General features: G+C 40.2%; 1 protein-coding gene across 1 annotated transcript in view; it reads right to left on the bottom strand.

The window, feature by feature from the left end:
* The window catches only part of IQGAP2 (IQ motif containing GTPase activating protein 2), a 330,456-nt gene that overhangs the window by 55,429 nt on the left and 263,313 nt on the right, over positions 1 to 11,714 (bottom strand). Inside the window, exons 16-18 of the mRNA XM_010847615.1 lie at positions 11,143 to 11,285; positions 9,150 to 9,320; positions 2,658 to 2,741 (exon numbers count right to left, since the gene is read on the bottom strand). Coding sequence (XP_010845917.1) covers positions 2,658 to 2,741; positions 9,150 to 9,320; positions 11,143 to 11,285 — 398 coding nt within the window. The remainder of the gene's footprint in view (positions 1 to 2,657; positions 2,742 to 9,149; positions 9,321 to 11,142; positions 11,286 to 11,714) is intronic.

Below are 11,714 nucleotides of genomic sequence, written 5' to 3'. Positions count from 1 at the left end.
GATGGGACGTGAAGTGCTTGGTAAAAATAGCCTTCAATGCTGAAACTCTGAAAGCAGTAACAACTGGTCACTCATATCTGTGTTCAAAATCCAAGAGTTACCAGGAAGCCATTTTCCTAGGCATGGATTTATATAACTTGCTGGTATCGATAATTTGATAAAAAAGCAAAAATCAGCCATCCACCAACTAATAGACATCTACAGCCTCATTTTTTTTTATGAAGAAATCATTTTATTTATTTTTATTTATTTTATTTTTTAACTTTACAATATTGTATTGGTTTTGCCATATATCAACATGAATCTGCCTCATTTTTTTCTCCTACTTCTTTCGTTGCTTTTCCTCCGAGGTGTTCAGAACATGTTACACATTATGGTGGAGAAGGTAATGCAGCTCTTTGTACTATTTTGCTTTAATCTCAGTAAATAAAAGCCAAGCAAGCAAGGCATTTTGCTTAGAGTTGCAAAGGGTCAGGGGATCAAATAAAACTAAGTTCAGAGTTGCTTCCAACACCCCTTAAATGCAGCCAATACTTTTTGGGTCTTTACAGGAAAACATTTCAAAAGGTTTCATGAGGGACGGACGCCCTGTGACCCATGGTTTTCTGGGTGAATAAGCATGTGTTCCATGGTGAGCACAGGGTATTTCTAAGTGTAACATGTTCAGGAACTCATAATGCAAAAGGTCTAGACCATGTCATTCTCTATCCTCATATTAAAAAGTCTTAACAAATCTCCTCTGACTTCACCTCTCTCCAGCCCTACTCTTCTGAGTCTTACCTGGATTTCCAAGTTTCTACAAGCTCACTGCCAGATAGTTCTTTAGTTTTCAGCTCTGACAGTGGGCACCCCAATGGCTGCTCTTCCTCTAAGCTTGGAGCAACCAGCCTGGATTGGAAGCTGGGTTAGATGGGCTTATCTACTCAATACAGGCTCTAACTCAGTTGTACTTCCTTCTTATCATTGGTTTTGCATTTGCCTTACAATAAGGCAAATAAGTTTATACTGTTAAACCTGAACATTCTAATTATTATTAGAGAAGATCATACAAAGAACATGAAATAAAGCTGGATTTCTTCCAAATCAATTTGGACTTTTTAGAGGAGAAGCAGGTGCAAAAGTAACTGCGGTTTTGCATTGTTGAACTTTGCCATTTGGTACTAGAATACGTTCTTAAATAAATGTGGCTATGCTATACATAATTTTCATGGCCATTTCTTTATTTTTAAAAATTTATTTTTAATTGAAGGATAATTGCTTTACAGTATTGTGTTTGTTTTTGCCAAACATTAACATGAACCATCCATAGCCATCATATTCTTTTTTTTTTTTTTTGCTGATGACTTATTACTCGCTGTGTATTTTATGTTTATTTTAGACTATGGAGATGATGTTAGACAAAAGCACATTCGAGCGATTTTCTTATCTGGTTTCAAGATGGATTGCAAAGCGGTGGAGACAACTCACAACATCAACAATGCACTTGGCCCAGGAACTGCTGATGAATGTGCAGTGCAGTGGTGGCTCAAGTTTTGCAAAGGAGACAAGAGCCTTGAAGGGGAGGAGCATAGTGGCTGGCCATCGGAAGTTGACAATGACCAACTGAAAGGAATCACTGAAGCTGTCCTCTTACAATGATACAAGAAGTTGACAAAGAACTCAGTGTTGACCTTTCTATGGTTGTTTGGCATTTGAAGCAAACTGGAAAGGTCAAAAAGCTCGATATATCGGTGCCTCATGATCTGACTGAAAATTTAAAAAACTGTCATTTTGAAGTGTAGTGTCCTCTTATTCTATACACAACAATGAACCATTTCTCAATTGGATTGTGACGTACATGTGAAGAAAACTGGATTTTATACAACTGGCAATGACCAGCTCAATGTTGGTCCTAGCACTTTCCAAAGCCAAACTTGCACCCAAAAAAGGTCATGGTCACTGCTTGATGGTCTGCTGCTGGTCTGATACACTCCAACTTTCTGAATCCCAGTGAAACCATTACATCTGAGAAGTATGCTCAGCAACTCAATGAGATGCACCGAAAACTGAAATGCCAGCAGCTGGCATCCGTCAACAAAAAGGGCTCAGTTCTTCTCCATGACAATGCCCGACCGCACGTCACACAACCAATGCTTCAAAAGTTGAACGAACTGGGCTACAAAGTTTTGCCTCATCTGCCATACTCACCTGACCTCTTGCCAACCAACTACCACTTCTTCAAGCATCTCGACAACTTTTTAGCAGATAAAATGCTTCCACAACCGGCAGGAGGCAGAAAATGCTTTCCAAGAGTTTGTTGAATCCTGAAGCACAGATTTTTATGCTACAGAAATAAACTTATTTCTCATTGGCAAAAATGTGTTGATTGTAATGGTTCCTATTTTGATTAGTAAAGATGTGTTTGAACCTAGTTATATTGATTTAAAACTCACGATGTGAAACCGCAATTACATTTGCACCAACCTAATATTATAAAGAGACAACATAGTGTTTTGATGGACCTTCTTGAAGATGATCAGCTAAGTGAGGGGGGAGTGAGGACTCAAACTCAGGACTTGCTTCTGATGTCAAGTCTCAGACACAGTCTGTCTTCCAGAAGCAAAAGGAGAATGAAGGGAAAAGTTTACATGCTTCCTAAGGTAGGAAAGAGTGTTTACCTTCACAATAAAGCGAATATTATCAATGAACATTTGTCGCCTGCGTTTATATGCTTCCCGTTGCTTATATGCCTTCCAAAAAGCCTGTAGAAAATAATGAGTTACAGAATTACTTACATGTCACAGTTTATTTTAGAAAGTGCAAGGACAGAGTACATCACAAGAGACACTGAGTTGGGACAAAGTCAGGAATCCTCCCTTCCAGATCTCATCTGGACACCATCTCATCTGACTCCAGGTGGACACTGAACTGGGCAGAGCACACCTGCTCACAGCTGGGGCTTGTTCCAAGTTGGTGAAAGGAATTACCAGGTGGAAGCCCAGGTTCTTTGAAAGCATAATTTTAACAAGGCCCTGAGTGATAAGAAGTAATAACAACATGGAATTGTCCTGAAATATACAAACAGATCAACTTGGTGCTCGTATTATTTGGTAGCATTATAAGATGCCTCAGGGCTTCTCAGGTGGCGCTAGTGGTAAAGAACCCACCTGTCAAAGCAGGAGACATAAGAGACGTGGGTTCAATCCCGGGGTTGGGAAGATCCCTTGGGGGAGGGCATGGCAGCTCACTCCAGTATTCTTCCTGAGATAATCCCATGGACAGAGGAGCCTGGTGGGCTATAGTCCATAGGGTCGCAAAGAGTTAGACACAACTGAAGGGACTGAGCATGCATGAGATACCTCAAAATAATGACTAGTAAGTATCTTTACTCCAGCAAGCAAGCCACTGTGATCCAGATCGAAAAGGAAGATGACCCTGGATTCCTGAGAGCAGGAGTGCTGTGATGATCTTTCATTATTTCATCTGTTTTTACATAAGGTTTAATGAGGCTTCATCAATATACCTTTACTACGTTATCAGCTTAACGAGAGCTTTTATAGGAAACATTAACAAAAAGTGGACACAAGCTGGTATCTTAATTTGTTTTTTGTTCTTTTCTGGGCTGCTCTGTGCAGCATGCGGGATCTTGGTTCCCTGACCAAGGATCAAACCTGTGACCCCTGCAATGGAAATGCAGACTCCTAACTGCTGGACTGCCAGGGAACTACAAACTGGTATCTTTAGAATGATCACATCCATAGTTGTTATAAGTTTAGTCCAACTCATTTTTGAGAATCTGTTTATTGAGACATATCTTTGTAACTCACTGCACTGCTCTGATTTTCTTTTCCAAGTTAGAACTGAAATAAACACAAATTCTGTGTTTAGTTCAGTTCAGTTGTGTCTGACTCTTTGCGACCCCATGAACTGCAGCACGCCAGGCCTCCCTGGAGTCCATCACCAACTCCTGGAGTTTATTCAAACTGATGTCTATTGAGTCGGCGATGCCATCCAACCATCTCAAGGGGACAAATACAAAAATCAAGTTATTTTTTAATAATTTTTTCACATTTTCATGTCAATCCACCCCATTCCTTCTTTTTTAAAAAGGTGTATGGGATTTTTATTGCCATTTAAAAAAGAAAATACTTTCTGGTAATGATTCAAAACAAAACAGTCATGATGAAATATACACGCAATGGAGTACTTGCTCTGGACGTCCCCTTTCAGTATTTTTATTTTTTGTTTTGCAATTGTTACAATGTTGTGTTGGTTTCTGCTGTACAACAATATGAATCAGCCATAATAATACATGTATGTCTTCCCTCTTGAGCCTGCCTCCCTTCCCCCCCAACCCCTGCTGTACAGCAACCTCTCATCAGCTATCCTGTTTACACATAATATCCCCTCTCTCAATTTAAACCCCTAGAAATGACAAATGTGCTTTTAAAAACACCTTAATTTTGAAATAATTAGCAACTCATAGGATGCTGCAAAGATAATACATTGAGTTCCACGTACCCTTCTCCCAGCTTCCTCCAATGGAAACGTTTTACAGATACGCTTATAAAGCAATCCATCATAGAGCCAGAAAACAAGAAGGCTTAAGTGTCAAAAACTATGAGGGATCCTGGGAGAGAGAGGACAGTTTGAACTGGCTGAAAAAGGGAACCTCAGAACACAATTCTACAAACATTGGGAACCTCTACAAAAAAATGTGAGCTGGCTTTAAGCTTGAGGAGCCTTGAGTAGCAGTCAGAGAAATTCTGGGGAAGTCTTCACATCATCCACTTGCCAAGCAGTGGGGCAAAAACATGGATGGGGAGTACGGGCTGGAAAATTACAAGAGAGTATAGTCTTTTTGGCGGGAATTTAGCAGCATCAAGTTTAAAGCTATTTAGTATTTCACCTCGTGTTTCTAATTTTCCATACACCTAGCCTAAGAAAAATACAAGCACCTGTGTAGGAAGATGACATTTAAGGATTTCTATTGTATTATTGCTTGTAATACTGAAAAAGTATAGAGGTCAGAATGCTGACATCGGAAAACAGTGATAAATTATGATTGCATTCATCGGGATGACAATCTAACTAGTAACTCATTTGTCATGATGGTCTCAGTGTGACTCAGGTGCTTTTGATCCTAGCACTGTTTTTAAAGCGCAGAGGTGCAAATATACAAATAATATTATACATGCCATTTCTTGATCCAAACTGAAAGGCAACCAAGATACTGGAATTAGCTCAATTGCTCATTCTGCTTTTTAAAGAATTATTTCAACTCCAGAAACACTATTAATCTCTATTAGCTCAGAGTCTCGAAACTTTTGGATACGGAGTCTGTTGTAGCAACAGATCTGATATTAAAGCTTGTTTGCACTGGTGGAAAGAACCCACTTGTAGGTTTTGTATGATGTTTTAAATGTCTTAAAGAGTCAATGGTCACCAACAGTACTTTCCTAAAGATTTCATTTCATATTTGATCTATTTAATGATTATGTAGATTTTTCTGGGATCTACATTGATATATCAACATTACCTTTCCAAACCAAGGCAACTTGGCTAGGTTTAGAGGTTCTGGTCTATAGAAGCAGAATAACACATGCTTCCTATTTCATTTGTCAAGATTTAACATTCTTTTTTATTTGTAAGTTTTCATCAGGATTGGCTTCTCTTATTCCATGCTAACAGCAGAATTGTGCAAGGCCCAGAGCCTGCAGGCTCTTCTAATTAGAGGCTCTTTATTGAAAACAATTATAGGTATAAAGTTGGGAGGAAGGAGCTATTGGTATAAAGATACAGAGACAAAACTCTAAACCCTAAGGCCATTTAGAAGCAGCCTTTTATGGACAGAGACAGAAGGCATTTACAAAACCATCACTCTCTCCCTTGAAAGGTGGGAGAACTTACGTAAAAATTTATAATAGCCATCTTCTGGTTTTGGTTTTTGTTACCATAAATAAATTTTCTGTGCAACACAGCTGTAACAGAGGACTGTCCCATGATACCTAGACCTCAGAAGTTACTGCTGTTTTATAGATTCTAATTGTCAATCTCCAGAAAACCTGGCTTGCCAAATTGGTTGCCTTGCTTCATAATTGGACACACAGGATAGTAATATTCAAATCACCAACTTCTGAAGCAGATATTCTTCTGTGACCTCCCTGGTAGCCATTTATCTTTTTTCCCTCTCTGCTTGAAGGTACAATCCCACAACCTAAGGGTAGTCAACTTCACTCAAACGACGCGACGGAGGACTGCCCCACCGCGTCACCTCACCCTCCAGCCCCACACGCCTCCCGACAACCTGCTCTCGCTCCAGAGAAGCTTGTTTCTTTTTCTCTGCTGAGATGTTCATGGCACTCTCTGACCTGAGGTTCAGTAAGTTAGTAATTCTCAGGGCTAAGTTTGGGGTTTGTCATTCTTAATGGTTTTTCCTACAAGGTGGTATTTCAAATTTCTTCAGGTCAAGGGAAAAAAAAAATTGTAGCTAACTCTTTTTTCCCCGGACTCAGTTTTTCTGAACTCTTCCTGGGCCATCCGACCTACCGGATGTTGGTACCCCATTCCCTGCCCTCTGAGTCACCATCTTGATCACTTCGTCATTTCAAATACTTGTTGAGCCCTTAATAGCGGCATACTGGTCACAGTCTGTCATGAATTATCCCATTTTAATTCCCATTTAATGCCCACAACCCTGAGATAAAATGGAAATTTCAGATGAGACAACATATTTTAAGCTATCTATTCCTTCCCTCAGCTTTTTGTGTCTTTTTTCCTCAAGTTCTCCACATGTTTCATTTACTTTCCAGTGGCTGTCTTGCATTCTGCAGTCATAAATTCATGCATGTTCTGGGATGTCATTATTTTTCTTCCTCTCTGTAGCCATTGGCTACCTTTTCATTTTATCATGCTGTCTGGTTTCATTAAATCCATATGTCATATTAAGTTTCTTAAAAGCAAAAGGAATTTCAGTATAATTTTTTGTGTGTCTCCTGGGATAAGAATTCCCTTAAATGTGTACTTCATTCATATTTTAACTTATATTTCTTTTTCTTTTTTTTGATATAACATTTTGTTTCTGATTTTTTTTTTTCTGGCTCACTTCTTAAATGTAGGCCACTTTACCAGAGCCTTCTGTTTACTCACCATTCAGAAATAACCTGGCTATGTAGAGTCTCATTGACCTTGCTCCCTGTCTACTTGAGCACCATCTGAATTGCCTCCTAAGCACCCAAGGCAGAGGACTGGCTGCTGATGATATGTATTCTCTGTCCAAACCCAGTTCTTGAGGAGGAGACTGAGGGTAGCAGTGCAGTGGAGCTACAGAGTTTGTTGAGACTGCTGTGTCTGGGGCTGACTCAGTCAACAAAGAAGTTCAGACGGTTCTACAGAGGGGAACCCTTCAGATTTCACAGCGTTCTCCTAATCCAGGGTGAATCAGTTACTTTGGCAAAAAAACGAGACGAGTGTGATCCCTTTTGGTTCATGGTCTTTTGGTTTTCTAGGTCAGCCCATTTTCCTCTCTAGGTTACAGTCTGCCTTTAAACCTCACGCCCTCCTTTGTTAGAAAACTGTCAGAAGAGGCAGGGACAAGTCATCATGGAGTGACTTCACAGGGCAATGGCTTCTTCTTCTTTAATACTGCTGCTCCCACTGAGGTGAGGGGGAAAGCCTCCAAGTTAGTGTTTCTGCTCTTCTCTAGCTCTCTCGTGACTTCAGCCCTGGGGCCTGGTATCAGCCAGATTTTACACTAGCGGGCTCTTCAGACTGTCTTCTAACTGTAACACAGCTGTGGGCAGACTGGAGAGCTTGAGGTTGGTCCAAATCATGCCACACCAGTTAACACTCTTCAAATTTTGGGCAGAAGTAGAGTCTTAGCATCAGTGTGGATGATGCTATATTTAAGATTTTGTTCACTTCCTGTGTGTTTTATCTATCATTTATTAAAAGAAGAATAAACTGAAAACAAGTTCACCTAGAAAAATCCTTTGAATTTTAACTTTACAAAAGAAATTTCTTAAAACATTCATCTTTCCTGACCTCTAACATCTTAAGCTCTTGCAAACTCAGACATTTGAGCATCTACTGATTGTAAGCCATAAGAATACAAAAGTTGTAAAAACTCATCTTCTTCCCTGCACAATATTATAATTAGGTGGGGAAGCAGATAAGCATGCCAATGATCACAAAAGAGAAGCTCTTTTAAAAACTTTCAATTTAGGAAATGTAAGTTAGTGGCCAAAGCAAAAACCCACCAAACCCCACCCATCAAAAACAGTATCACTTCGGACACACAAAAAAGGACAAATGCACAATCTTTTAGAAACCAGTGTGGCGGTTGAAAGAGGATGTTAGCGGAACACAGAACAGAAACATCTAAATCTGGCAAGCTCCCCTCCTGCCAACCAGAATGTTCGGATAAGTCACGCAAGCTTAAGAAGAGCTCACAACAAAGGGCTTCGGAAAGAGGATGCTTCTTGCAGAATGAAGAATGAGAGATTAGATAAGACAGAAGACACTCTCAGAGATGCTACATCTGTTTCATGAGCTCTTCTGTTCTTTGGGCTTCCCTGGTGGCTCAGACAGTGAAGAATCTGCCTGAAATGCAGGAGACCCAGGTTCAATCCCTGGGTCACGAAGACCCCTTGGAGAAGGCTACCCACTCCAGTATTCTTGCTTGGAGAATTCCATGGACAGAGAGCCTAGTGGGCCCCAATCCACGGGGTTGCAAAGAGTTGGATACGACTAAGCGAGTAACACTTTCACTTCACTTTTCTGTTTTTTAGAGCATAGAAACTCAGACACCACTCAATATCCACTAACCACTAAAAAACCAATTTGAAAGCACATGAGGTTAGATAGTAGGTGACAGAAGGGTATCTAGTTTCTTTAGAGAAACAGGATTTCAATTCAGGTCTCAGGTATTCCCCTGATTGACTATTCACAGCATCCTGAATACGTTCCAGAAGACAACAGGTGAAAAGTCATTCAACATCCTTCCCATCTTGGAGCATTCAACAGTGTAGACCCGGGGGCGCTGATTAAGGACACGATCTTCAGTCAGATTTGTTTATTAGAATGCTGGTAGTTGACGGTCCTATGATTAAATAAAACATTTGCATGGGATATGACAGCTGTCTGTTACAAGTGGGAGATGACTCACATACCTGTATTTTGACCACATGCTTTTCCTGTTCATACAAAAATGCTTTCCTAGCTTCATACTCTTTCCTAATGAGGGGTCCTGAGGTTGTGGCTTGGAAGCGCTGGAGCATGTCTTTGCTAGCAGACCATATCTTCTCACGGATGTAATCTGCAGTGATATCCTCAACAATGTCCTGGTAAGAGATATTTCTTATGGTTACACTTCACACATCAAGTGAGAAGAACACAGAGAACAGATTCTGGAAATTCTATCTTTCAGAAAGGGATCTGGATAGCTCTTTCTGGCTCAGTGTAAAAACAAATTTGACCAGAGTCAAGGGGTGGGCTGGCTCAGCTTCTTTCTAGAGACATGGTTTTAGAATCCTCTGAAATCTGGGTGGAGATGAGAATGTGGTTGAATGGTCTCAGGATTTGGAGGTGGAGATGTTGGCAGGGATGTTGGCAGGGACCAGGCCTAAGGCCTGGGCTTCCCAAAGCGTAAAAGACAAGAATGATTACATAAGTGTTGGCATCACCTCCTCCCTCTCCTGGGGGAAAGACGGCAATGCCCATGAAGTCCTCTGGCTTTTCTTGCCCAGGCCAGAGGAGGCAGATACCTGCAAGGAGTAGGGGAAAACTCAAAATAAATTTGGGAGAAAATAAAGGACTTGGAGCAGAAGAAAAGGGGCTGGGAGAGGAAAGATAAGCACTCTTTTGGGCAGACAGGGAAACCTAGATGAATGAGAAAGCAAGGAAGAAGGGGGACTGGGAGAAGTCTTCATGCGGATGATGAACTGGGTTACTTTCACGTTCTTTGAGAAATGCGTGCAAAGACTGGACTCATTTCTATGGCAGATGCCTCTTAACCATCCATGTGAATGGACTTCACGGATGGTGAATTTAAACAACTACGACTGAAATCATATAAAAGATGCATAAATACTTTCACAAGGAGACATATGTACAGCCTAGAGTAAATTCAGTAATTTCAGACTGACTAGAATATTTTTTTTTTTTAACAGCATAGATCCTCCACTTTTCATTAATCTTGATGCTGGAATCAGGGATAACTTCACAAAGTTATACTTAGGGCGTCTTTGGATGCCATACGAGCAATTTTTGTCTCTTGAGTTTTAACCTTTCAATGTTGCTTCTTCACAGTTTGACATATCCTTTCAATGATAGCACATGGTTTTTAAATATTGGCCATAATGTCATTTTTCAGCAAAGGAGCACTAATAGTTCACTGCCACATGCCATTTTCCTGTAAAAAGTGGGACATTACACATTTGAAATGAGTAAATGAATACATTTTTCACTATCTTCTTGTCATTCAGGATTTCTGTGGCATTGTCAACCCCAAGTTACAGCTTTTTCTCTGAGTTTTAGTAAGTTACTCTACTGGAGATTCTGTCCACAATATCGTTATCTTGCAGTATCTTTCTTGCTGGAGAATTTGAACAGTTCTATGAGATCTATATGTGTGAGTTCTAATTTTTTCAAGACGGAATTCAATTATTAGAAGTATTTTCTTTTAAACACACTACAAATGCCTGGATCACAGAGCAAGTTTCACATCTTCTGGGGCCAACTTTTGGTCTCAAGTCCAAAGCAATCTTGGTGAACATTCCTTCAAGAATATTGCTTCCTGTTATAGGCTGAGGTAAGGGGAAAGAAATAAGACATCTTGAATATTGACAACCAAGGAATTACCACTAATTGAGCTCTGGTGTCAAGGAAAACCTGAAGATTGATTTCTTAGGGTAATCTGCCATCCTATATAATCTGCAAGAGCTTTATCTGCCCGCTGCTCTGTGGTGCTGCTCTGACATACAGAAGACATTCTAGAAATCAGTAACCATACAGCCATACCTAGCTGCAGTTCATGAAGACTTTACTCCATATCCAGCCTTCAAATAAATCAGTTCTTCCCATCAATCCCTTGATTCTAAAATAGAAAGGCAATCACACTTATCTTTATATAGTACATTTTTCCATCAAACAGCAGACTCCTACCTCAATTTCCTTTCCCATGAGCCATGATTCTTTAAGCAAGCAGGGTTCAGGTGTGACCCAGGAACTCTCTTTTGAATCAATATTGTAGTAGTAATCATATTTCTCCTGCAGGGTGAGTTTAAGCCATGAACCTTCAGTAGACACTAAAGAAAAAGGTTTGTTAAATTCTAGAGAGGAATGTGGAAACTTTTAAGATTAACGTAGTTTCTTCAGTAAGTAAAATAATTGAACAAGGGTGTTTTCCACCAGGCATTCAGATAACCTAAGTTAAAATCATTAGCAATGAGTCATTAAAATGGAATGAATTCTGTATATTCAGTGGCAGCTCCCTACTAAGCCAAAGTAAAAGGAGAGTGACGTCTAATGTTAGCTCTGCATGTCAAATTTCTCATGAGGATTAAAGGAGTCACACATGGCCAGCAAGAAGGAAAAGTAAACAAGGAGAGAAACACCAGGTAGATGTGAATAGCACCACAAGTAGACGGGGAGACCAATGAGGAAGAATCCTCTTTGTTTAGAATGTCTTCCAGCAACTTCTTTGAAAAGGGGTGGCCTACGAGGGCTGTGACCCA

This window comes from Bison bison, unplaced genomic scaffold (assembly GCF_000754665.1).
Source record: "Bison bison bison isolate TAMUID 2011002044 unplaced genomic scaffold, Bison_UMD1.0 scf7180017864252, whole genome shotgun sequence".
NCBI classification, from domain to species: Eukaryota; Metazoa; Chordata; class Mammalia; order Artiodactyla; family Bovidae; genus Bison; species Bison bison.
This window is presented reverse-complemented; position numbering and strand designations above follow the sequence as displayed.